We start from the raw sequence: 27,279 nt of genomic DNA, 5'->3' as shown, positions 1-27,279 counted from the left end.
GGAAGATTGATGTTGGTGGGGCAGTGCCCCATTCACCCTAATGGGCCAGTCTCCCCTGCAGAGAACTGGGATTCATTTCTACCATTCTCCCACTATTATTGCAGCTTTTAAACCCACCTTTCTGCTCAGACTATCCCAGGCTAGGAAGTTTAAAGTCATGCAGTATTCTGAAAAGGATAACAGAAAATGTTAGAATAACAGAAAATGTTAGAAGAGCCTGGCTGCTGCATCAGGCCAGCGACTCATCTAGTCCGGCATCTTATTTACACAGTGGCCAACCCAATGCTCCAGTGGGAAGCCAGCAAGCAAGAACTGAGCACAAGAGCATTCTCGCCACTTGTCACCCCCAGCAACTGATACACAGTGGAGTACATATCTAGTAGTCTATGATAGCCTTGTTCTCTCCATGATCTCATCTAATCTTTTTTTTTTTTTTAAGCCATCAAAATTGGTGGCCATCACTGCCTCATGTGGAAAGGAGTTCTACAGTTTAATGATGCACTGTGTGATGAAATTCCTTTGCCTGTCTGGAATCTCCAAATGGGACAGTCAAAAAGTAGTAGAGGGAGGGTGTCTGGGAAGAATCTAGGAACTGGATTCGGGCCTAGATTTCCTGCGTGTACCTTGGGGAGATGAAGAAAAAAGTCATAGTAATTAGATGTGGGGGTACCATGTTGTAGATTTATAGGTTTAAAATGAGGGTGAGGGTAGTCCTGGGTCTGGGGTTCAAGTTTGCCTGTCCCTTCTCTACCACCCCCATCCCCGGCTCAGCATAATTTTCCTTTAGTAATTTGATCACGAAAACACCTCTATAATTCTAGCAACGAGCTGCACTTGCAGGGGAAACAGCTTTATTCAGAAGCATCTTCCGGCAAGAGGCAAAAAAACAGGAGCTAAGGATCCTGCGAGGAGGGGAAAAAAAAACAATCAGACAAAAGGAGTTGAGTTGTACTGACAAGATCTAATGTTAAAATGCTCCATTTCTTGAAAACAATGGATATTCCCTACCCCACCCCTGGCAGAAGTTGGTGTGAGTTTGCAAGAGGGAGAGAGGGCCTGGCATGCTGGAAATGTGTTTTCCCCCTCTTTTTTATGTTTCTGTGAGAAGTCAAGCCCTCATTTTTCCAGAGGTGCTTTAAAAAAATTTTAAAAGTGCAATTCTGCCTTGAAAAGTGGTCCAAGTCTCCTGAGGTGACCTGGAATCTTACTTAAGTACAAAAATACTCCTCTCCTGCCCTGTGCTTTTCCTTCTGTGTGTCAAAAAGCTTTACTCAACCAAATTCAGTGCTTCCAGAAACTCAGTGTATCCTGGTTTAACTGGTTCCAGGTAGTAGTGAGCTCTAAGTTTTTTGTTTCTTTTTAAGGGTATTTCCACCCTCTCAAAAATGTCTGTGTGGATGGATCCTCCTTTCTCTGGTTGTTTTACCACCTCTTTCCCCAGCTAAATAAGTAACCCATGTTAGAGTTATGATTTGGCCAGAGGTTCACACTGGGCAGACATGTAACACTCAAGCCTATAAGAAGTGCAGAAGAGGGGCAGCTGTCAAGGTGAATCAAAACCCTGTGCTCTGATATGGTGACCCACTAACCCTTCCCCTGCCTTCCCACAACTTGAGGTATCATTAAGTGCCTGGCGGACACCACACCAGTATTTGGTGGTGGCCTAATTTCACCACAGTAGGCCATTAATTCTGTAGGCCTGGTCTGCTCTAAAGCTGGGATTACTCGAACACTGTTGAGTAGGCTAAAGTATCTTCATCTGAGGGTGACCTGCTCCAAGAAAGGGATAAGATAGATCATGCTTGTCGCTACCAAAGCAGATGTATCTCTTTCTTTTCCCCCTCAGGAAAGGGCATAACTGAAGCAAATATAGGGAGACTGTTTTAATCGCCGGATGCTAAGCGAGCAGGCTGCTTTCTTTTTCTTTTTTTGGTCTTTACTCTCTCTCTCTTTTTTTAAAATGCGTGTTTGCCAGGCGGTCTCCAGGGCCCGTCGAGAAACTTCCGGATGGCCCTGCCTAGGCCACCCAGTTGCTTTAGCTTAACCCTCCTGTCCTCCCTCTCCCTGGCCTTTTCTGTCAAGCTAATGTAGGTCTGAGTGCCCTCGGTGATGAAAGCGGGCCGGCCTAAGTGGTCGCGGTCGCCCACACGGCGAATGGGCAGCTCTGCCTGGTTGTAGACGGCGGCCTTCCGGGCACTCACACTGTGTAACATGTTCCGCGGGAGCTTCTCAGTGTGAGCCACCCACTCCTTCATGCTGTCGAGGACGATGGGGATGAGGCTCACCACACCGCCGTAATGGTTCCGGGCTTCATCGCAGCTGAGGTGGTTCACAACATCGTGAGGGTACCTGTTGGACATTTGGGGGTGGTGGGGAGGAGAAGGCCAAAAGGCATTGATACAGTCAATGGCAGTTCAGTGGTTTGGGGTCGTGGGCAGGGCCACTGAGAGAAGATTTGGGCCCTGGTGGTTTTATTTTTTTATTTTTTTATTTTTTTGCACAGCCTCCAGCAAGGGCAGAGTGGCTAAAAAATCTTTACAAGGGATATAAAAATAAACGCGTGATCTCATGTGTGTGCTAATAATAAATACAGTGGTACCCCGGGTTACATACGCTTCAGGTTACATACCCTTCAGGTTACAGACTCCGCTAACCCAGAAATAGTACCTCGGGTTAAGAACTTTGCTTCAGGATGAGAACAGAAATTGTGCTCCGGCAGCGCGGCGGCAGCAGGAGGCCCCATTAGCTAAAGTGGTGCTTCAGGTTAAGAACAGTTTCAGGTTAAGAACGGACCTCCGGAACGAATTAAGTACTCAACCTGAGGTACCACTGTATAATATTAATGTGCCAGCTGAGAACATTAAGGTCCCAACAGCTAATATCAGTAATAGAAGCACCCACATGATCTCAGCTGAATTAACCAAATACTTTAAATGTTGAACTTGTACATGTAAGGCAACATGATGTGCATCACACGACAACTTTGTTGTATTCACACAGAATTCACTTATGAAAACATACAGAGGTGACTGTGCATAATAAGATGAGGCTTTGTTGTCCTACTGTCAATGCACAGAAGCTAATGTTCATACAGAGTCAGAAATAAATGGGAATGCTTGGTTCACAAGCATATGTTTACAAGCAGTTTTTCAATGGATGTCAGAAACAATGGATAAATAATGATACAACCAAGACAAAAATATATGCAATATAGTCAGGCCCTGGGTCACCTTCTGACCCTCTTGTACTGGCTTCCCTCCACCCTCATCAGCCCTGGTCATGAGTGGCCCTGAAACCCATTACTATTTCTGCAACAGTTCTTGTCTTCAGCATTCTAGAGCTATCCAATCGGCATAAAAGGGGAACTTTTCTGGCACTGATAAAAAGCCTCTTTGTGCTGCTGATTGGAGGCCAATCAGAGTGAAAGGAGGTGAGTCAGCTACTGAGGATGGTCTCTGGATAAGATGCACTGGAAGGACACCAAGGAGTTGTCCTAAAAGCTGAGCATTTAGGAACACTGGGAAAAGGTTCCTCAGTTTTAAGAGAAGGATGTACTAGTTCTGTAATGTACAATGGAATGTCAATAAAAACACAACTTGAGTCACTCCAAAATAAGATACTGAAGCACTCAAAATCATTTGGCTGTGTTCATGCACAGAAAACATGGAAATCTGCACCGACTGTTGGAATGCATCCTGCATCCTGCATCATCATCATCATCATCATCATCATTATTATATAATTTTACAGGATAATTTCATAATCTCAAAAGGGGATCCTGCACTTTTACATTTTCCACTACTCTACTGTGGCGGTTACAGAACAATACCCCCCTTCAACTATTTGTAGGCCTTCCTCCTTGGATTGACAACAGGTTGGAGTAGGGGAAAGCCAGGCCCCTTCTGTGTGATACGCCTCTTCCTCCATGTGTCTCAAAAAGTTAGATCTCTGAGTGAAGCTCTTCAGGTAGTTCTGGGAGAGCTGCCTATATGGAACATTACACAGCCACTGCCAGTCAGTATAGACCAGCCTTTCTCAACCTTGGGTTCCCAGTTGTTGTTGGACTATATCTCTCATCATTCTTAGCTAGCATGACCAATGGTCAGGGATGATGGGAGTTTTAGTCAAACATCATCTGGGACCCAAGGTTAAAAGATGCTGTTGTAGACAGTACTGAGCTAGATGAACCCCAATGGTCTGACTCAATGTAAGGCAGCTTCCTATGTTTTTATATAATGGGGAAAGGCTGTAGTACAGTTATGGGCAGAAGTTCACAGGTTTAATTCCTGGTGTCTCCAGGTAGAGGCAGGAGAGATCTCTGCCTGAAAAGCTGAAGAGCTTCAGCCAGTCAGTGCAGACTGAGCTATATGGAACAATGATCTGACTCAGCAGACAACTTCTTATATACATGATCCTTTTATTTAGAACCAGGAGCACTGGAATCTTATTTAATTATGGGGGAAGGGCTGTAGTTCAATGGTAAAGCATCTGTTCTGCATGCAGGAAGTCCCGGGTTCAAGCCCCACTGACATTTCCAGCTAGGGCTGGGGAAGGCATCCCTTCTGAAACCCTGGAGAGGCGCTGCTAGTCAGTGTAGACCAGAGCTTTCCAAACTGTGTGTTGGCTGCAGTGTGTAAGTGTGTCATGTGAATACTCCTCGCCCTCCTCCTGGGGCTGGAAAGGGGGTTAGTTTAACCTCCGGTTTGCTAGCAAAACTGAATTACTGTGTTGTGAAATGATGCTTGTCTAAAAGGTTTGTCACCAACCTGAAAAGTTTGGAAAGCTCTGGTGTAGACAATTCTGAGCTAGATGGAGATTCAGCAGAAAGCAGCTCCCTACATGCCTATTTAAATCACCCTTTAATTCAGAACCATCAGGACTGGAATCCTGGCTTTCAGGGGAAATGCCACAACTCGGTGACAGAACATCTTGCTTTGCATGCAGATGATCCCAGGTACAATTCCTGACATTTCCAGGAAGGCTGGGATATACTCTTATCTGAAACCTGAGGAACCTCTGTGCATCAGTGTAGACAATACTGAGCTAGATGGACCAAAGGTCTGGCTCTGTATAAAGCAGTTTCATGTGTTCATCAGGAGCACTTACAGCTCAGTAGTAGAGCACCAGCTTTTCATACAGAAGGCCATAGGTTCAGTCTTTGCCATCTCTAGCTAGGGCTGAGAATGTTTCCTGCCCAAAATCGTGGAGTGCCACTGCCTGCCAGTGTATACAATACTGAGCTAGATGGATCAGTGGGTCTGACTTGGTTTACAGCAGCTTTTTATGCTGCTGTTCAGAATAATGGAGACTGGAATGTTGCTTTGTTTTCAGATGAAGGACAAGACATATGGCAGTTTCCTATGTTGCTATGATGGCATTAGCCAACTTGGCTCCCTCCAGATGTTTTGGGTGACAGTCCCCACCAGCCCCAGCCAGCCCATGCTCTACAAATAAATACCTACTTGGCTCTGATCCCACTGAGGTCATTGCTGTGGCTCACCAACGTTTTGCACTTGTCCAAGAGGGCATTGGTGACACTGTTACCAGGGTGTAGGGATTCCAGCCGTTGGCAAAGTTTGTTCAAGTCGCTGCAGATGCTGAGGAACAGGAGCAGGATACGTTTGTCAGTGGAGTTGTTGCAGTAATGGTCCGTGTAGGTCTGCACCTGCCGGACACACAAGGGGGAAGGAGGGCGAGTTATACCAACTGGCAAGGGCAGGGTTGGAGCTAACATGGTGGAAGTCTATATGAATTTCAGAATCAGCAGCTCTTTTTTTAAAAAAAAATGTTAACGGAAAAAACAAGTGCAAAGTTAATAAAATGGAAAGAAAACAAAGTCAAAAGTGTAAAACCATAAATCATCACAGCCTCCAAGGACAAAAGTACAAAGACACAGCGCAACTCCAAAGGGATAGTAAAGTTTTCACTTATACAAATATTCCCTTTACAAATAATAAAGATATATAGAGAAGAAAGGTATTCTCCACCTGTGAGTTCCATCATTCTGGAGAATAAAGGTTCTATGTAGTCTTAATTGAGCGTGAGGTTAGGTAGGCAAGAGGCTTAGGTTCAGAGTAAAAGGATGCTTTTATGGCCAGGCGAAAGCATTCAAGGAGGATGCAAAGCAGGGCTATCGGGGAGCATGCTCTGGGAGGGGGGGGGTGTCCAAGGGGCAGAAAGTGTGGCCTTGGGGGGCACACCTGGCCTCCAGGCCTGAGTTCCATACCCCTGTCCTAATGGGCTTTGGAAAACGTTCCTGGAACACACAGCCAAAGTTTGTGTGATTCATCTCCTTCCTTGTTTGGATGGGGCTTAACCCAGCCTTCTCTTCCACTGTATGCATGATGGCTGCAGCCAGAGATCCTTCATCTCTCCAAAGAAGCTTGCAGTTTTTCTGGTTTTAGTTTTAGTTTGCATGATATATCTATATTAGCGTATGCATTGCTTAGAGATTTTTGAACAATTAAGCTTTGGGGAAGGACTGTAGCTCAGTGACAGAGCATCTGCTTTGCCATGCAGAAAGCCCCTGGTTCAATCCTCAATAGCTTCTCTAGGTAGGTCTGGGAGAGATTCCTGCCTGAAACCCCAGAGAGCTGCTGCCAGTCAGTGTAGGCAGTACTGAGCTAGATGGGCCAATAGGTCTGATTCAGTATAAGTCAGCTTCCTATTTTCCTAAGCTGTATATAAATGCTTTTAAACAAGCAAAATAATCTAGGTGCCTTGGATAAAATGATCCTCAAAAAAAACAATAAAATAGAGTTATACAGTTCTACCTAAATCCAGGACAACTACCAGGAACTAGGACACTGAACCTGCAAAAAGGAGTTATTTTCTAGTCCTGACAATCATTTGGAGACAAATACTGTCACCTCCTGTGCTTATATTTTTTTGTTACTTTGCCTTTTCCACGCAAGAGAATGCAAACAGGGTGGGATGGGGGTGGGGGGGTTGTTGCAGGGAAAAGATAATGGGGTGCAGAGGTTGCTGGCTTCAATCCGGTTCAGGCCGGTCACCTGCTGCAAATCTGTATCCTCAATTGGCTGCTTGGCAGTCTCGGGTCAGCCGTTAGTGGACAGGCAAGCTCACTGCGCAACAGAAGCCACTCGCAGTGGCTCTGCTTAATTGAGTCCCGGGATGACAGACTCAGCGGAAAAGGGCCAAGGTTGTCCAGGCAGGTCTGAGTGAACTCCCCTCCTCCTTCCTTTTTAAGTGGCCCCACCAGATTTTGAGCTCGGCCACACCGCCAAGATGGAGAGCTGTTGCCACATACATTCCCTAATGGAAGGAATAGATCAAAATAACTGTGCATGTTACTTGCTGTAGGGTCTCTGAGGATGCACGTTCCTTCCCAAAAGGTGGAAGGCAGATGCTTGAACCTTTGACCATTCCTGGTTGTTAAAGAATCTTTAGCTGATTTCTCACACCTGTGCTTTACTACTACTACAAAGTGCTTGTCTGAAGTACCTTATTTATCTTGGGGGACCTTATTACGACAGCCCGGCTTAGTAGGCCTGTGAGTGTGTTTGTGTGTGGCCCAACTTACAAGTGGGGAGGTTAAAGGACAGAGAGAAGCAGCACTTTAAGGCAGACTTTCCCCAACCTTGGGTCCCCAGATGATGTTGGACTACAATTCCCATCATCCACGTTCAGGGCTAGCTCCCTGATCACTGACCACGCTGGCTGGGGTGGGTGGCTGGGGCTGATAGGAATGTAGTCAATAACATTTGGATGGCGCCACTGGCTACCTGTGACTTAAGTACGTATGTATTACACGTTAGGCCAGTCGTCTGCAATCTGGTGTCCTGTGGGGAAGGGTTGTGGCTCACCTGCTTTGCATGCAGAAGGTCCTGGGTTCAATCTCTAGCATCTCCAGGTAGGGCTGGGAACCCTGGAGAGCCACTGCCAATCATTGTAGGCAATACTACTACGAGATGGACCAAAAATATGATGCAGTGAAAAGGCAGCTTCTAATATCCCTGTTTATTTCAGCCTCTGCTGCAAATGACTTGAAGCAGCAGAGCAGAGGTTCAGTCCCCAGCATCTCCAGGTAGGGCTGGGAGAGGCTGACTGTCTGAAACCCTGGAGGGCTGCTGCCAGTCTGTGGGGAGCTAGATGGACCATGTGTTTTTAACTTCTTAGACTCATTCAGCCTTTAACTTAAAAATATAATAATTTTGGAGGAAAATAAGCCGTTCACATTCCACTGTATGCGTGTGTTTTAATTTTTTTCTTAGTCTTAAGTATATTTAATACTTTGGCAGATCAGCTTGCAACATTCTGAATATCGTTTTTTCTTCTTTCTGCTGAAGATCATTTGGATGAACTTGAACTGAGCTTGCTTGTTTTGCAGAGGGATGAAGATGAACAGAAATTAGTTCCTGTTTGCCACACCTGAACAAGAACTACTTGCTTTTCAAAAAATTACCTTTCAAAGTTCTGGACATCTAGAGTATGAGTGGAGCATGGAGCATTAGAAGGCGAAGAAAAAATGGATTTGAGCAGGTAGGAGGGGACAAATATACATGGCGACCCAGAAAGAAACAAATATTTGGATTCGGTTGGGGTGGAGGGAACAATATGCTGTTGCTTGGTACCTCCTGTCTGCTTGTTTCTGCACTTCTGCCTTAACTGTACATTTGTAAATAAGCAGATTATCACAAAGAGAATAAAGGGCTCCGTAGCACTTTCCTCTCTTTTTTTAAAAGACTACTCTGTAAACATTGTAAAGGCTTCCCTTGGGAAAGGGATAACTTTGAAATGACTAGCAAGAGATCAGCCTGCTTTTAAAAAAGCATGTTGTTCAAGTGGAATGCTTATTATGTGACTCCCCTTCCCCAGGTCTAAATGTTATTGCGAACTGGAAGTGTGAAAAATGAGGTTGTTTTATTTATTTATTTTTAAAAGAGAAATATTCCAAGACTGATCACTTAAGAGCTGACACATTTTTCCACGTTAGTACAACTCAGAAAGAATCTGTGTGTCCCCCAAGGAGGGAGAGGCAGGGTCTTCATTCATCATTCCACTTTTGACACATAGCCATTATTTTTAATAGGCGGTTTCCAAAGTTATAGTTACACCATGGGGACGCACACTGTGGGGTGAGGGAAAGTGGTGTGTGTGTCAGAGAGAGAGAGAGAGATGGGAAAAGGCTGTTGCTATAATACATTATGGATTCCAGATTTACCAAGGAGCAACGCAGGACAGTATGTCCTCAATCATCTATGAAAAAGAGATGGTTATGATGGATTAACTGCATTTCTTTCAATGGGCCAAAGGATTTATTAATTGCACTCAAGGATAGGTGAACCCAAAATCTATGTTGCTGGATACGGTTCCCAAACACTACTGTTGGTTGCTGGTTTGAAAACTATGGTTGTTGAGAAGAAAACAGCACATAGGGTTTATAATTTTCACTGTGAAGATGTGAAACTGTTTCCACCTCTCTTGCTTTCATTGTAATCAGGGGTCAGCAAACTTTTTCAGCAGGGGGCTGGTCCACTGTCCCTCAGACCTTGTGGGAGGCCGGACTATATTTAAAAAAATAATAATAAATGAACAAATTTCTATGCCCCACAAATAACCCAGAGATGCATTTTAAATAAAAGGGCACATACTACTCACATAAAAATAGGCTGGTTTCCAGACCATCCGCAGGCCCGACTGAGAAGGCGATTGGGCCAGATCCGGCACTGGGGCCTTTGTTTCCCTACCCATGATTGTAATGCTAGAGTTTGTGAGTAGACACCAAGTCTATGTTTTGTTTTAGTTAGCATACTATGTTTGTTCCTAGAATCAGAATTGTAGAGTTGGAAAGGAGCCCCAAGTTTCATCTAGTCCAGCGCCCTGCAATGCAGAAATCTTAACTAAAGCATCCATGACAGATGGCCATCCAACCTCTGCTTAAAAACCTCCAAGGAAGGAGAATCCACCAGCTCCCAAGTGAGTCTTTTCCACAACCCTTACCATCAGAAAGTTCTTCCTAATGTTTAGTTTAAATCTCCTATTTTGTAATTTGGGTCCATTGGTTCAGGTCTTTATTTTGAGTTTGTATAAGTCCTCCCCCCTCCCCCCCAAATCCAGTAAAGATATATAGGAAGGTTTGGTTGACATAGCCTCTCCTTTCCTTCTTCCATGATTAACTAAAAAAGCAAATAATGTTTGAATCTTTATGTTAAAACCTTGTAATTTATTTTGCACTCAAACATCCATAATGGATATGTTTTAGAAATGGTATACACTACGGAAGTCTTGATTTATTGGTTTTTTGTTTAGACAGGTGTAATTTTTAATTTTTAATTTTTATGTGTTTTAAAATTTAATAAAGATTAATAGGGGGAGGGGAAATCAGGGGGAAGAGAAAAAAAACTAGGATGGGCGAATCTGTCCATTTCAGTATATTGGTTTCAATTCTCACCATCAGTTTGCAATTATTTTTTTTAAGTCCTCATGAAAATTCATAAGCATTTTAGTGCAAATTTATCCTAATATATATGCAATTTTGTCTAAATATATGAATTTCCTCTAAAGTGATGCATTTTGCATGCACTTTTCATTTATATAATGTACATTTATGCACTCTTCACCCTAGTTATGTTCATAATTTCTTGGCACATTTTTGGACCTGCATCACACAATTCAGAGAAGTACAGATTTCGAAGGGAGGCTGCATTTTGGTTTTCCAAAATTGCACTGGAAAGTATGCATTAAGTAGAGTCACCTGTAAAAACAGAGAAACCTAGGACGCTGCCTTACACAGAGTCAGGCCCTTGGTACATCACTGTCTATACTGACTGGCAACGACTCTCCAAGGTTTCAGGGAGGAATATCTCCCAGCCCTACCTGGAGATGCCATGGCGGTTTGAACCTGAGACCTTCTGTAACCAAAGCAGATGCTTTACCACTGAGCTATGGCCTGAACTGGATTTCTCCCTCATCCCCTAGTTCTGGGATCTCTCCATACCTGTCCGATGCTTGACACAGGCTTGATTTTGTCATGGGCATTCTCTCGGGTGTGTTCCAGTGCAGTAATGAAGGTGAACTGCTGTTGCTGGAAGATCTTGTAAGTCTGTTCGATGTTCCGCAGGCTCTCCTTGATTTCATTCATTTTCCCCTGCTCCTAGGATTTGGAAGAAACAAGGAGACATTTGTTTAATCTCTTCGCCCAGCTGTGAGTCGTAAAGGGCCTCTCCCTGCAAGGCCCTTTCTATCTGGCTTAGCGGGTAGGGCCCAGACTCACCAGCTCTACTAAAGAGGCTCCTGTGAGACCAGAGGGACATCGCTATGCCTGACAACAACTATTTATTTTGCCCCAACTTTTTGTGCCTGCCTAACAGCCATGTCATGCTTATAATATTTTATTCTCTTGTTAATTATGCTAATTTTAAATGTGCATTTTATATTTGACTTTCCTTAGCAATGCTTTATTTTGAAATGCTTAAGATTTTTTTTTGTCAACTTTGTTTGTGTTAAATATGTATTCTGTAGTTGACCTCCTTTGTAGTTTTATTTTGTAGTTTTGGGAGATTGAAGTGTTCTCCTACTGGTTTCTCTGTCTTGTGATTCCTGATGTCAGATTTATGTCCATTTATTCTTTGGCGTAAGGTTTGGCCTGTTTGTCCAATATAGAGAGCTGAAGGACACTGTTGGCATTTGATGGCATACACAATGTTAGACGATGAGCAATTAAATAGTCCCGAGATGGGAGGAAGACCTTTCATTGCCTACAGACAGCCTCCCAATCTTAAACAACTCCTAACCCACAATAATACTACTACCAGACTTAACACGGACACTGGCACCAGAGCCTGCAATAAACCCAGATGCCAACTTTGCTGCCACATACACCCGGACAACACCATTACTGGCCCCAACAACATCACACATAGCATCTCGGGACTATTTAATTGCTCATCGTCTAACATTGTGTATGCCATCAAATGCCAACAGTGTCCTTCAGCTCTCTATATTGGACAAACAGGCCAAACCTTACGCCAAAGGATAAACGGACATAAATCTGACATCAGGAATCACAAGACAGAGAAACCAGTAGGAGAACACTTCAATCTCCCAGGACATTCTATACAAGATCTCAAAGTAGCTGTTCTATTACAAAGGAATTTCAGAAATAGACTGGAAAGAGAAGCTGCTGAATTGCAACTTACTACCAAACTTAAAACCATGGAGAGACCTGGTCTGAACAAAGACATTGGATTCTTATCTCATTATACATGACAAAGCCATTTTTCACCTTTTCACCCCTTGCTTTTTCCTGTAAGACCTATTGCAGTCGTTAAGAGTTGTCAACAGGCTCATCACAGCTATCTGCCAATCACCCATTCCCACCACCCTTCTGAGTAATACCCCTCCCCACCTTCTCACTATATATATAGAAGGGTCTGGTGACTTCTGTTTCAGTGTATCTGAAGAAGTGTGCATGCACACGAAAGCTCATACCTAGAACTAACCCAGTTGGTCTTTAAGGTGCTACTGGAAGGATTTTTTTTATTTTGTTTTGACTATGGCAGACCAACACGGCTACCTATCTGTAGTTGTGATCGCTATTTCCTTTCATAATTACCTGCATAAATGTTGACACCTGCATGGTCCTCTTGCACTATCTGAATGGAATTAGACCTAGTACTTTTTATTACCTATTTGTTCATTGAATTATTATAGCCTACATTCCCCCCTCCCCACAAAAGGAACTCAAGATAGCATGCATGATATTTCCCCATCTCATTTAATTCCCACAGTGGCCCTGATGGGGATGGATTGAGGATTAAATCCATAAATTAAAATTTAAACCCCTTGTCCCGTGTGTGGAAGAAAGTAAACAGGCTATGAAGCCCTTTTAGCAGAGTAAAAATACTTATGTGCTTTTGCAGCTTACTGGAAGATAAGGATTTGACAATTACACCTATTATCCCTCTTTATTTTTGATTTGCTGAGCTTTCTTCCCTCTCTGTCCCCATTGTTAAGACTGAACCACATGTTTTAGTAAAAACAATACGGTTTACTTACATTTCAATGCAGGCAGCAAATACTTCAAAGTGGTATGCAGGTAATAATACTTAGTTACAAAATAGGTTTCCAAAATGGAGTCAGTACATTTCCAAGCACAATTTAAAGTGTTGGTGCTGACCTTTAAAGCCCTAAATGGCCTTGGCCCATTATGCCTGAAGGAGTGTCTCCACCCCCATTGTTCAGCCCAGACACAGAGGTCCAGCACCGAGGGCCTTCTGGCGGTTCCCTCACTGTGAGAAGCAAAGTTACAGGGAACCAGGCAGAGGACCTTCTTGGTAGTAGCGCCCACCCTGTGGAACACCCTCCCATCAAATGTTAAAGAGATAAACAACTACATGACTTTTAGAAGACATCTAAAGGCAGCTCTGTATGGGAAAGTATTTAATATTTATTGTGTTTTTATATTTTTCTGGAAGTCACCTGGAGTGGCTGGGGCACCCCAGGCAGATGGGTGGCATACAAAAAAAATCAAATTATTAGCCTACCTTGCAGGGTTGTTGTGAGGATAAAAGGGGGATAACTGTGTACACTGCTGAACTTCTTGGAGGAAAAGTGGGGTGGAAGTATAACAACAAATAAGGATAACAAACAGCCCCATCCTGAGTTTTGTCTGTTGGTCATGCTAGAGTGTGACCAAAATGATAAAGAGTGTGGAATAAGTTTTTTCCCCTTTCCCCCACATGCCAGGTTACCTCCCATAACTTCTGAATATACAGTCAGCAGATTGCAATCTTCTAAATATATGTTTGCTTCATATCCCACCCATCTTCTCATTTGATGGAGAAGCTTGATCTTAACACTAACAACTTCCCAGGTGGTTCGATTATTGGTGCTTATCCATTTGCGGACACCCGAAGCTATCTTGCCATAGAAGAGCCCAGTTGCAAGATGTGTGTGTGTGTGTGTGTGTGTGTGTGTGTGTGTGTTTAAAGGGAGAGTGGGAAAGATATATCACAATCTAACTCTGCAGTCCCTGATCCCCAAACAGTAAGTCAATATGGTTGTAATGATACAGCAGAAACAGACTTCCAGTCCAGGAAAGACTGACTGACAATCAGGTGCCATAAACCCTAGTGAGTCGATTGTAAACATAATGCGGCAATGCATCAACTGTGATGCCATGAAAAGACCGAGGGGACAGAAGCCTCCACTTGGCTAGCATAAAACAGTGGCCCAAGTGACTTCAGATTTCCTCCTGGTCATTAAACGCAAAGGCTAGCTTGATGGACGTTGGAATGAGGGGCTCCTGCAGCTGATGTTAACCTTTGCTTGCTTGCACCTATTGGGGGAGACAGGATTCTAGAAGTGGTGGTGGCTTTTCTAGCATGGAGGATCATGCACATTTCTAAGCTGAGATTGGGGGGGACGGACATTTATAGAACGTACTGTGGCTCCCTATCTAGATTGGTCTGGGGTTTAGGTTTGCCAGGTCTTTGGGTCTGACCCGGAGTCTCCAGGTTTCATTGGCCCTCTCCAAGTGGAAGGTGGAGAGGGCATGTGCATGTGTGTAGGTAGGTATCTGGTGACACAGGGCAAGAAAAACTTCCTATTCTTCAGGATGGGGGGATGTAGGGAATATAACCTTGGCACAAGGGCCAGGGTTGCATATCAACTCCTTCAAACATAGGCAGGTCAGAAACTGATGCCCAGAATGGTTTGTATAAGAATTAGCCAGTCTCATCCACTTACCTCGTTCCTGAGAGGAGTGTCTAGGAAAGGTATGGGACATTGTACTGTTAGAAATTCGGACACACAACAGAGTCTTTAATGGTGCATCTAAAATAGATCACTTCCATTCAATGTGGAATGTTTATTCTCTTATGTAAACTTGACTGGCACAGCCCACTGAACTTCCTGTTTTACAGGTAAACATGCAGAGAACTAAATTTATTGAGCACTAAATTGACTCTTCTACATACAATAGTTGTTCTATGCTGCATTGCACACTATGTTGTTCCCCCCTCCCGTTCTTCAGTATCCTTAATTATTTTTACCATCGTTTTTGCTGCATTTTGCATTTGCTTATGTCTGCAACCCTTCTGTTATGAAAAATGACAATAAAAGTTAAAACTAAACAGTAAAACAAAAAATAATAAGTTGCTGTTTCGAACATCTCCTGCCCCTGATTTGAAGGTCAGCCCAGACACAATAGACACCCACCTCTTAGAGCAAGCAAATCTGCTTTGTTCCTGCACCAGGAGGTATTGAATGAGAGAGATATACCTGGTTCAGGGACCGAGCAGAGTTACCTAGCCCTAGCAGACGCAGACTGAATGTCAGTCCAGAGCAGCAACATACCGGAGAGCCTTTTCGTTATTCCCGGGATTCCCAGGAACCTTTTGTTGTTTAACCTGTTTCGATTTACAGTTCTCTTCTGGCACACAAGTTTGAGAACTGGAGACCAACTGAATAAACTGAGTTACACCAGTGGGGTGCCCTTCTGGGCTTTGCAGTTCTTCCCAGAGAGATGGGTCTGTGTGTCTGTGTGCCTTAGATCAGGCTTCCCTAACCTGGTGCCCTCCAGATGTTTTGGACTGCAACTCCCATCAGCCCGGCAGGGGAGATGTTGGTGGTTGAACCTGAGACCTTCTGTCTGCCACGACGCCGCTCTGACACTGACCTCCGGCCCCTTTCCCGTTCAAACGCCGTTTTAGAATGTTCTCAGCGCAAAGCGCGCGCGTCAACTCCGCAGCCTTCCCAAGAACCCTGTGAGGTAGGTCGGAGACAGGAATGTCATTAACTTGTCTCTCCGACTGCAGCTTCAGGCTTCCTCCTCCCTCCGCTCCTTTCCCGATTGTGCATGTCCCGAAGCCGCCTCCGCCGCGGGCGCTGGCTGTTGTTGGCACTCGCCGGCTCCTTGCTGGAGGCAAGCGGCCGGAGCAATTGTTACACGCATCACCCCGGGCAACCGGGGTGTGTGTACGCGTGTGCACGTGGCTGCGGGAGGCTCTGCTGACGCAGCCGGCACGCCTCCCTGTCCAGGGCCACCCAACCCCATCCTACCCTGTCCCAGTCCCACCCGATCTACCTACAGTTGGGAGAGGAGGGGGTCGGCTGCTTTTTCTGGAGATATTTTTGAGTGCGAGGAGATGGGATTTGGACGAAGCGCCGCGCTCCCAGTGGAGCCTCCACGCTCAGACGTAGTCTACCTGTGGGAACAAGCGACCGGGAACCTCTTCTTCCCCGACCCGCTCACCATGTGAGCTTTCTTTAGTCTGTTGCAGGAAGGTAAAGTGAAATTACAGTACAAAATTACAAAAAGTGATAGCGAAAGGGTTCGTGCGCTGGGAGCCAGCCAGCCATCCGTTCTTCCTGGATATTGCATGCTTTTTTCTCCCTCCACGTTCCCCATCTTTTTGTGGCCATGGAACATTCTTGTAATCATTAGACGGCTTTGAGAGGTGGGGTTCCTCTCCTAAAGTGTATAATAATTAATAATTAATGCAGAATAAAGATTTGTTCAATTTCCATAATGGTTGAACAGTCAGGAGAGGGAGAAACCATAGCTGTTTAAAGTAGTATAATTAGGGTTGCCATATTTCAAAAAGTAAAAAGCCAGGACATCCCAAAGGTTGTTGAGCTTTTTTTAAGGAACCCCCCCAAAAAAATTTATTGAGCTTTTTAAAGACAAAGCACCACCCTTCGTCTCCCCTAGACATCAATTCCGCCTTTGATACTGCTTTAAATGTATAGTACTGATGGGGCTTGCCAGGATCAGAGACCCATTCTATCACAAAACTCATTTATGACCTTGATCAAAATCTCACAGCCTGACCTGCCTCAAAGGATGGCTGTAAGTATAAAATGGGGGGTCGGAAGTACCTGCTGAATCTTCTGTCCACCATGGATCAGTCGGGATGGGGGGAGGGGGAAACGGGTGCCCAGCCAAAAATAAAGGTATTATTTATTCTTACTTCATTTATTTCATAAAGTTTTAACACTGCTTGATTGTAAAAAAACCTCAAAGCAGTTTACAAAAGTTAAAACAGTAAAATCAAGAAAAAATCAGAACTATATTTCATAAAATAGGAAAGTTAAAATACTAAAACAAAGTAAAATTACCTCAACTTTTAAAGCACCTGGGTAGACTTGTCTAAACAAGAATGTTTTTAGCAATTGCCAAAAAGAGTACAGTGAAGGTGCCTACTTGATATCTATAGGCAGGGGGTCCCAAAGTGTAGGTGCTGCCACTCTAAACAATCGAGTTCTTACAAATGTGGTATAGGTATTATGTGGCACCTGAAGTAGTGCCAAAGCAGTTGAGTGGGCACATGTGGGGTAAGTCAATCTCATAGGTAAATTGGTCCCAAGGTAAGGATTTTATATACTATTAGTAACACCTTGGCCTGGTAGGAAGTCAGCAACTAGTGCTGCTCTGTCAGCAATAATGCTGCAGCATTCTGTACCAACTGCAACTTCTGGGGCAAGTGTGAGAGAAGCGCCACAGAGTACATTACAGTAATCCAGTCTCCAATGCATGAACAACTGTGGCAAGGCTTTTGTGGTCCAGGAATGGCTGTAGCTGTTGAACCAGCTGCAGTTGGTATAAAGCAGTTCTAGCCACTGAGGCTACCTAATAAAAACATTTATGGATATCCGTACGAACAAAAGTGGCTTTGAAGTTACTCACAAACAAAAGGGAGTACTTAGACACCACACCCAGCAGGCACAAAGTCACCTCAACATGGTTTGTCTCATTAGTTTGAGATATTTCTTCTTCCATAACCATAACCATAACCATAACCATAACCATAACCTCTAACCAACAGTTGGTTAGAGCATAGTGGTATTAACACCAGGGTTGCAGGTTCAATCCCTGAATGGGGCAGCTGCACATTCCAGCATTGCAGCGGATTGAACTAGAATGATCCTCAGGATCCCTTCCAACTATGCAATTCTATGATATAGTATTTATTTCTAAATTTGCATTTATACTAATGAATTAACATATGCAGATATGTGCCCTTCCCTTTCCCCTGTTTTTTGTGTGCGTGCATTTTTTCTTTGTTAGTGATGCTTTAGTTACCCTAGCACAGGGGTCTGCAACCTTTAAGACAAAAAGAGCCACTTGGACCCGTTTCCGAAGAAAAAAAAACTGGGAGCCGCAAAACTCATCATTATAAAAATAACTTTTTTGTCACTTTTTTATTATTTCTTTGTTTGACCCCTCAGAATTACTCCTCCTCATAGAAATAAATGTTAAATTAACAAGTTACCTTTTTTGTGTGTGTGTGTGTGTTCTTCACTCCCCTTCAAAACAGTGACCAGCGTACATGCCCCCTTTCAATGCAGTGACCAGCGTACATGCCCCTTACAATGTAGCGGGCAGGCGGGAAGGTGACGTCGGGACGGTGCGTGACTAACGCACGCACTGCCCCCATGTGACGTCACAGCCAGTACAGCGCCCGCCACAGTGGGGAGTGTCGGGGCGCACAATGCGCCTCCTTCCCTCGCTAGTATCCACCCTGGAGCCGCTGCAAAGGTGTAAAAGAGCTACATGCGGCTCCGGAGCCGCGGGTTGCAGACCCCTGCCCTAGCAGAACAATACATATTACACACATACGTATATCTATATCTATCTATCTATATTTATGCGTCTCAATGAGTAGCTGAAATGTGATGTGTAGTCCTTTTCACACGATGAGGTAAATGGCCCGATTTAGAAACTATCTCAGTCCTGCAACCAGTTAGTCGTTACTGTCCCTTTAAAGGTGCAGGGAGTGTGATGGAGAAGATAGCTTCGTCGCTATCTGATGACATACACTGCCTTTGCACGAACTAGCAAGCCTAGTTCAATGAGGGGGTGATGCCAAATCTGGCGGCCATGGGTTTCGTCACTCTCTAGTGACGTTCTTCCTTTAGCGACGAGCTGTTGCTAGGGCAGCCATGGACGCCACTAAGAGACCTATACATATCCCTCCGCAGATGGGGCTCTACGCGGAGAAACACCGCCTCCACCAAATTATGCAGGTGAGGGGATGCTTGGCACAGGCGACTTGAAGGGAATAAATGGCCCGCAGAATATAAAACTTACAAGGGAGTTGCCAGAGCGGGACGGGATATGTGAGAGTTCGATAATTCCCGGCAACCACCGAGGGAGAGGGAGCCTATTAGACTACAGTTCCCAGCATGCTCTAGGGCAAAAGTGGGGGGACGTGCCACCTAATGTTGGACTCCAGCCACCATCAGCCCCAGCTGGCATTGGTAATGGTGAGGGATGATGGGAGTTGTATTTCATTTCCCCCATTCCTGCTCTGGGAAAATGCAGTAGCTAGATTAGCATAGGCTATTTGTCCACCTTGCATTTATAGGTCAGAGTGAGCGCTGCTAATTTGCTCTTTCATTTTTATTTTATTGAAAAAGTATTATAAGCCTGAAGGTGGTGATGTGATTGTTATAAGCTGCACCCACAAAGGATCTTGGGAAGTGTAGTTTTCTCTTCACAGAGCTACAGGTCCAGCTACCCTTAATAAACTACACTTTCCAGGATTCTTTGGGAGGGGAGAAATAAGTTTTAAATATATTGTGTGGATCTGCCTATAATATCCATAAAATACAAAAAAGTTAGAGAAATATAATTCATCACAGTATTCAATGTATAATAATAAATAATTGTACAGGCAATGGCTATTTCACACAGTGGTTCCATTTCCAGCCCCAACACACATCAGTGGAGTGCACATAAAAAGGTAAAAGGTAAAGTACTCCTGGACAGTTAAGTCTAATCAAAGGCGACTGTGGGGTTGCGACGCTCATCTTGCTTTCAGGCCGAGGGAGCCGGCGTTTGTCCACAGACAGTTTTCTGGGTCATGTGGCCAGCATGACTAAACCACTACTGGTGCACAGAGGACCGTGATGAGTGCCAGAGTGCACAGAAACACCATTTACCTTCCCGCCGCAGCGATACCAATTTATTTACTTGCACTGGCATGCTTTCGAACTGCTAGGTTGGCAGGAGCTGGGACAGAGCAACGGGAGCTCACCCCATTGTGGAGATTTAAACCGCCAACCTTCCGATCAGCAAGCCCAAGAGGCTCAGTGGTTTAGACCACAGCACCACCCTGCCACTGTTCTTTCCTCTTCCAGGTCCAAAAGGACTCACATGTTGGTAATCACTCATCATTTGGACATGCCTAAAATGATTGCTGCCTATATATAAAGCAGAAGCATGTGATCTATTGTTAACTTGTGGCTCCCAGCCACAATAAGGAGAAAGGATAATGCACTTTGGCTAATGAACTGGAGCATCAAGGCTGTTATAATCCAGTGCTGGGAAACCTGTAGCCCTCTAGATTTTGCTCCAGCTCCCATCAATCCCACTCAATATGGCTGATGCTCAGGGATGATAGGAGTTGTAGTCTGACAATATTTGGAAGGCTATGGGTCCCCATTCCTGATTGAAGAAGTAGCACACAATAGATGGAAGAAGCCCTTCATTTAGAAGAGTCATTCCCTCACGAGTGGCTGGGGAAACTCAGCCAAATAGGCGGAGTATAAATAATAAATTATTATTATTATTAGATCAGGGCAGAGAAACTGTCGACCCTCCATACATTATTGCACTCCAACTCCCATCAGCCCCAACCAGCATGGCTGATAGTAAGGAATTGTGGGAGAGATTCCAGTAACATCTGGAAGGCCAGAAGTTCCCCATTTATTCTCTCTTCCTTTCAAAGTTTACAGGCTAGATCTCTGGGGATGATAACCAATGATCCTGATTTTATTGGCAACCTGGTGGTTTTAATAGTAGAAAATAAAATGCCCCCCCCCAAAGCAGCTCCCCACCCAACTGCCATATTCTCTTCATTTTGTTTTGAAATTTAAGCAACTTCCAAGAGAGGGACGTTAAAGTGACTGTGGGTGAATGTGGAGAGAATGCAGCCTTAAACCGAAGGATAATGACATTAGATTATATGCTTGCAGTGCCGTCTTTGCCAACAAATTTGCCAAAAAAAGCTCAACAGCTTTTCCGTCTGGATTTTCACTGTTTGAAATATGACAACCCTACTGTTCCCCCTCTTGTTCCTTCCTTCTTCAGGCAACTGAATCCAAGCAGAGGGAGCAGCAGGGTGACCGGCAGAGCTTTGGCTAATTTGGCAAGGCCACAGTGGCCTCTGCTGGCTATCAGCCACAGTTGCAGGTATAGCCTTGGTGATGAGAATGAATAAGGGGCAGGCACTTACTATCTAAATCCAATCCACCCTTTTCATGCCCAGTCAAGAAAACCAGATCCAGAGTGTGGATGGGCCAATGACATATTGGAACAGCAGCCCTGAAGCCCTGAACCTCCACCCCCAATTAAAAAGCCTTGGGCAAGAATGTTGAAGTCTTCTAGAGCCAAAAGATTGGGAGTCATCAGTCATAGAAAAAGAGGTGCCGGAACTAACCACGAATGCCCCCCTTGCTCTCTTATAATGGTAACGTTGTGTACCATTCAGTTCCAGCTGAAAAAAAAGCCCTGGCAACACTGCTTTTGAGACCACCTTTGTCAGTTCATGCAGGGAGACTGCTGGATAGTGAGGTGGGTGGTAAACCAGCACCTAATCTGCCCTGATGACCCACTGCCAGGAACAAACAATCTAGATCTCCGCTCAACTGGACAGAGAGCCTGGAGAGAGAGATGGATTTTCTATATACCACAGCTGTTTGGAGGAGTAGGTTCTCTTGTGACTTATATGTGTTCCTTTTTAAAGGAATGTTTTAATCTTATAATACGTTTTATGTTTAAACTCCGAAAGTTACTTGGAGACTTTTGTGTAAGAAATGTTTAATGTCTAATAAATACCAGTAGTAATAATGACTGCATACTCACCATTAGCATTTAAGCACACACCTCCCTCCAAGAATCCTGGAAACTGCAATTTATCCCTCACAGAGCTACAAATCCCAGCACCTTTAACAAACTTCAGTTCCAAAAATTCCTGGGCAGGGGAAGTCATGCACTTCAAATATATGAAGTGTATGCAGACAGTAACAGTAATAATAATAGTAGTACAGTGGTACTTACAATCATAGAGTTGGAAGGGACCCTGAGGATCATCTAGTCCAACCCCCTGCAATGCAGGAATATGCAGTTGTCCCATACAGGGATCAAACCTGCAACCTTGGTGCTATCAGCACCATCCTCTAACCAACTGTGCTATCCAGTACTTCAGGTTACATACACTTCAGGTTACAGACGCTTCAGGTTACAGACTCCACTAACCCAGAAACAATACCTCGAGTTAAGAACTTTGCTTCAGGATGAGAACAGAAATTGTGCTCCGGCAGCACGGCGGCAGCAGGAGGCCCCATTAGCTAAAGTGGTGCTTCAGGTTAAGAACAGTTTCAGGTTAAGAACGGACCTCCGGAATGAATTAAGTACTTAACCCGAGGTACCACTGTAATAATATTTCTTTTAATTTTGTTTTTAAAGGAAATGCTTCAAGGTTTGCTTATCCATAAACCGGAAGAGCCTTTAGACTTCCTGATAAAACAATTAAAAGAAGACAACTATGATGGTGAGTAAAGGGAATAAATCATTTTAGTTGGGGAATTGGGCAACTAGCAGCCCCTGAGCTGAATCCAGCCTATGAGAGGCAGCTCCTGCCCTACCAAGTTGTTGACCTCAAGCCTGTCTTTCCCACCATTTTTTTTGTTTTATTGCCTACCCTCTTCCTACACATTTTCTCCCTTTATGGCAGCCACCAGAACGTTTGATCAGTTTCTCTAGGACACAGGACATCAAGACAGCTGATCAGCCACCAACTATATATTCTGGCCTCCTCCCAAAGTGCAAGCAGTCTCCCCCCCCCCCAATTTCTCTTTCTCCAGTATGGCCCTTCCAGCAGATCCCATCACCCCATGACTGAGCAAAGCATAGATGCACATGTGGGAAACCAAAATAACAGGGGCGCCTATCTCAGCTTTTAGTTCCCCACTTCCTCTATGCTTGGCTCAGCCCCAGGGTGATGGGATCTGCTGGTAAGGCCATATTTCAGTGATGAAAGGGAAAGTGATGGCTTAGTTTCAAGGGGTTGCTTCATGTAGAGATTTGGCTGACCAGCCCTAATCAGTACCCAACAGTACCACTTTGCAGGGGCGTAGCTAACTGCCCTGACACCCAGAGTGGTGGGGGCAGGGCGATCTGCGCATGGAGGTGTCGCGGCAATCTGTGCATGGGGGCTATGGGGCAATCTGCCCAGGGGGGCGGTGTGGCAAGCTGCCCATGGAATCCACCTGGCAGATGCAAGCCTCACACTGCCATTTCAGGCAGCACGGGGCCCCGAGCCACCGCATCACTCCCAGGAGAGACACTTGGCTCGGGCGCGCTGCAGGCCAGGCCCCACGATAAGTGCCACCCCCTGAGGTGTGCCATTTTGTCACCCCCCTCAAGGATGACACCCAGGGTGGACCACACCCCTGCACCCCCCCTTCCTACGCCCCTGCCACTTTGCATGGAAATCATAGGTAACATAACTCTAACACATAACACCAACACAACACAACACAACATAATGTGAGCCTGCTGGATCAAGCCAATGGTTCATTTAGTCCCACATCCTGTCAACCAGGTGTTAGTGGGAAGCACACAAGTAGGACCTAACCATCATCTGCACGATTGAGATGAAATTGATTAGGGATGGCATACCAAGAGGGCTATGCCTTTCAGGCCTAACAATTATTTTCTAGGAGCACCTAGGTACGGTGGTGGCTGATGCCTATTTTGACTGAAAGGGCAGAAGGCAGGGAGTCCAAGGCAGCAGGTGGCATTAGAGCCAATGGGGGAGGGTAACTAATTACAGTTTTGTCCCCATCCTCCTCCCTGCTGAGTTCTACAATGGCTACACTGAAACCTGGGAAGAGGAGAAAGCTGACAGCCAGGGCCACCACTCCCTGGATTGGTTGTGAGTAAGAAGGCAGGCAGGTGGGGGCTGGCTGAGGGGTTGGTGGGGCAGCACCCCATTCAACCTGGTTGAAAAGCCTTCCTAGATCAGGGTTTCCCAAACTTGGGTCTCCAGCTGTTTTTGGATTATAGTTCCCATCATCCCTAACCACTGAGCCTGCTAGCTTGGGGTGATGGGAGTAGTAGTCCGAAAACAATTTGTGACCTAAGTTCTGGAAACCCTGACCTAGATATTAAGAAACCCCACATTAAATACTCATAAAATAGCCATCAGTTTTGAACTTGAATATATATGTATCTATCTATATAAGACAAGTTATTTGATCCTTGCTGGAAATTGTGTCCCACTATTGTAATCTCATAGCTCCCCTGTCCTGAAACCTGAAATGGCAACTTTGAAAACAAGGCTAGCCTTGTACATAGTGTACATGTTTGTCTGATGTTAGCTGCAGAAATCATGCCAGTGAATATGAGCGGAATTCACTATGGTCTTTTTTCTTTTTTGAGTCTGCAAAAATGTGATTTGCTGCATTATTTTTATGTTTCCTTTCCATTGAAATGCATAGAAATTAATTATGTAAATAATTGTGTTAGTTTCAGACATAATATAGTGAGACAAACAGGATTTAGCAGGAGCCAAACTGTAGCAGAATGTAAACAGTGTTGATTGTGGCAAGTACAGGACACGACAGAAATCACTGCCTCCTTATGTTCCAACCCCTAGCCCACCATGTGCTAATTTCTAGGGTTTGTAAGATGCTTCAAGTTTCTTTTCCTGTGGAAAGCCAAAGAGAAAAGCGTATTAACAGATCCCTTTTTTAAAAACCCCCATCAAGATGCCTTTCCTGGGAATGGCAGGAGTTCTTGTGTATCCATTATTTATACTCTCTGTGCCTCCGTCTGATAACTTCCTGATGTCATTAAGCTTGCTAATTACTCCTTTTGTCAAGTGAAAATTTGGCTTCTCAGCTCTGGCAGCTTTTGCCTGCCATTTATTTTTATTTTTAAATTACTTACTTACTTGCCACAGCTAATGACTTCCACAGCTCAACAGCTTCGCAGTTGGGGAAGCTGCAAGTGGGCTTCTTAACATGAGTGTGTGTTTGTGTGTAAGGTAGGCTGACGAATCGAACAGCCTGCGTTCCTGCCACAATGAAGAGCCGTGTACCCTCAATCAAAATTATTTGATTTACAAACTGTTCACCCTTAGGCGGATTAGATTTGGCTATGCACAACGGCACTCTAATTTTTCATTCCACATGAGCTGTCAAGGCGAGAATGGTGTCATGTCGCTTTGATGTTTCTGTAACTGTTTACTCTGGGTTGTTGCTTTTTTAAAACACACACACACACACACACACCAGACGTTCTGTTGTGTCACATCAATAAAATCTCTGTCACTAGAGACGTCTGGGGCTCTTTATGGTTTAGGGTTGAGATTCATATCAAGGTGAATTTGAAGCTAAATATTTGGGGTTGGTGAGCGAGGGGAGAAAAAAAAAATTGCATCCAGGAGCTGTTTCTGAATGTAGCTTGTGCCCATTCTGATCTGTTTAAGAGAGGTTTTTTTCGTTTTGTTTTTAAGTACACCATAGAAAAGTTTTCATGTAAACCTTTTGGCTGCTGAAGCAAGGGCATGATTCAACTGATGATAATGATGGCTATTTTGATTTAGGGCATAATCGCTCTGGCCCCCATGGTGTAGTGGGGTGTGCATGCACCTGCCCCAGGTGCCACCAGGGCTTCCAATGCTGCTGGTGAAATGTGACCCCTTTCACTCCTCCAGTCTGTTCTGGATGGTTAGGGGAGTGATCAGAGAAGATTTTGGAAGGCGCAGGGGAGGGGGCGGTTTCCTGCTCATGCAATGCAAGCCTCTCTGGGGAGAGCATTCCACAAATGTCTTGTGTTTGAAACCCTGGGGATCCACTGTTAGCCAGTTTAGATGATGTTGCACTACGTAGACCAGTGAGTGATGCAGTATAAGGCAGCTTTTTTTGGGGGGGGGGAATTCAACATAGTGCTAAGGAGATTGCTCCAACATCCTGCTTGTCTGATAGAATGATCTTCTCTCTCCTCCCCTGTGCACTGTTCTGGAGTGTCTCCCAACCCCCCTGAGCCAATTTGGGGTGTAGGGGTGTGTTCAGGGATGGAGGAAAGCCCCACTGTGCTAGCTAAAGTTATTGTAGGGGCTCTTGTTAGTGGAGCCAGTTAGCTGAATCTGGCCCTGTCTTTTTAAATTCTTGAGCTGAACATCCTAAATGACCAAGCTACAGTTTGTTCCTTTTATTTTTCAGAGTGGGATTTGAAAACAAAGCAAAAAGCTCTTGATTTTGAGTTTCTAGTAAAAGAGATTGTCTTTGGTTTAAATGCACTGCTGTCTGCTCAAGTTCAGAGTATTCTTATTAAATAATGGAAGGAACAATGCTAAAAAGAGCTGTTGAGAAAAAAAGAAAGAATAACAGAGGAGGAATCTCTAGCAATCTTGGTTTCTTTGTGTGTAAATGTGTGTGTGTTTTAAACAAATTTCTTGATCACAGAAGAAAGTACTGACTGAAGAGAGGGAGAAGCATTACCTTATTAAAGTCATCAGGAAAGCTATGAATTTTCATGATCTCTCCTTCCAAGGCAGCTTTCGCCCCAGAGAAAAATTCAAACAGAGATGTGGAAGGAAAAGAAAAAGAGATTGTATTTTTCCGAGGTGTGAAGGCAGAAAAGCTTTTAATTAATAATTGGTTCTAAAGTACTCCTTTAAGTAGTGTGGCGTCGGGGTAGGGGCAGGCGTGACAACGTTATACACAAAGGTGCTGGTAATTGATAGCTCCAAACGACAAGAGGCCTTGAGAAACTTTTTTTAAAAAATAAAAAATCTTTTATTAAGTACAGTAGCTTAGAATGTCCATCTATGTTTATATAATGAAGCATGCAAAGTTAAAAACAAATATTCTTTAAGCACAGCAGCCTAGCAAGGTTGCACAAAAGAAACCATAAAGTAAGGCAGAAATCCCATCTTTGTAGGGAAAGCAAGACTTGCTCTGCTTGAAGGAGGAATTCCATTTAAAACCCAGAGGAGAGAAGCTTAGTTTCTTCTGCTATTTCTAAACAGAGCCTCTCGGGCTCTTGAAACAAATCCCTGCTTTCTTCTGAAGCTCACAGGTACCAGGCACTGCCACTGTCCACCCTTTGGGCTCTAGAACTCCAACTTCCCAAACTGAGATGAACGGTTGTTTGGTTTGGGCTGGGGTTTGTAGCTAATCTGGTCATGTATCATCTGCTCCCGGCTCTTATGATCAGTGCTGAGTCCCAGCGTACCTTCACCATCCCTGGCTCCCACCACGTCCACCTCCTTGCGCTTACTAAGACTCTCAAGTTCC

The 27,279-nt window shown here is 44.5% G+C and overlaps 2 protein-coding genes and 1 long non-coding RNA gene across 10 annotated transcripts in view; 2 read left to right on the top strand and 1 right to left on the bottom strand.

Moving 5' to 3' along the window:
• Positions 1 to 834: 834 nt before the first annotated feature.
• SPACA9 (sperm acrosome associated 9) lies at positions 835 to 15,783 on the bottom strand. 4 transcript variants are annotated; one of them, XM_081847266.1, is made up of 5 exons: positions 15,534 to 15,673; positions 10,961 to 11,116; positions 5,463 to 5,665; positions 2,202 to 2,349; positions 835 to 902 (listed from the first exon to the last, which is right to left on the bottom strand). In XM_081847266.1, exons 2-5 carry the CDS (start codon positions 11,102 to 11,104, stop codon positions 894 to 896), a joined length of 504 nt encoding a protein of 167 aa, XP_081703392.1. In that variant the 5' UTR covers positions 11,105 to 11,116; positions 15,534 to 15,673; the 3' UTR covers positions 835 to 893. The 4 variants fall into 4 exon arrangements, with proteins under 4 accessions (XP_081703392.1, XP_081703390.1, XP_081703389.1 ...); XM_081847264.1 differs by having other exon boundaries at positions 835 to 2,349; positions 15,644 to 15,783; XM_081847263.1 differs by having other exon boundaries at positions 835 to 2,349.
• LOC309333624 lies at positions 7,716 to 11,511 on the top strand. The gene is made up of 3 exons (XR_014152609.1): positions 7,716 to 8,502; positions 9,791 to 9,939; positions 11,121 to 11,511. It is a non-coding gene; the product is annotated as an uncharacterized lncRNA (long non-coding RNA).
• Positions 15,784 to 15,955: 172 nt separating the features above from the next.
• Positions 15,956 to 27,279, top strand: part of AK8 (adenylate kinase 8) — a 103,883-nt gene continuing 92,559 nt past the window's right edge. For 2 of the 5 annotated variants that reach the window (XR_014152540.1, XM_081847146.1), the window contains exons 1-2: positions 18,831 to 18,993; positions 22,439 to 22,523. Coding sequence is in view for 3 of the 5 variants with exons in the window: in XM_081847146.1 (XP_081703272.1) it covers positions 18,910 to 18,993; positions 22,439 to 22,523 (169 nt within the window). In the remaining 2 variants the exon portion in view is untranslated. Of the gene's footprint in view, positions 16,252 to 18,830; positions 18,994 to 22,438; positions 22,524 to 27,279 lie in introns of those variants that run through there. The other 3 variants (XM_081847148.1, XM_081847147.1, XM_081847149.1) reach the window with 3 other exon arrangements.

This window comes from Podarcis erhardii (genome assembly GCF_964252035.2).
Source record: "Podarcis erhardii genome assembly, chromosome: Z".
NCBI lineage: Eukaryota > Metazoa > Chordata > Lepidosauria > Squamata > Lacertidae > Podarcis > Podarcis erhardii.
This window is presented reverse-complemented; position numbering and strand designations above follow the sequence as displayed.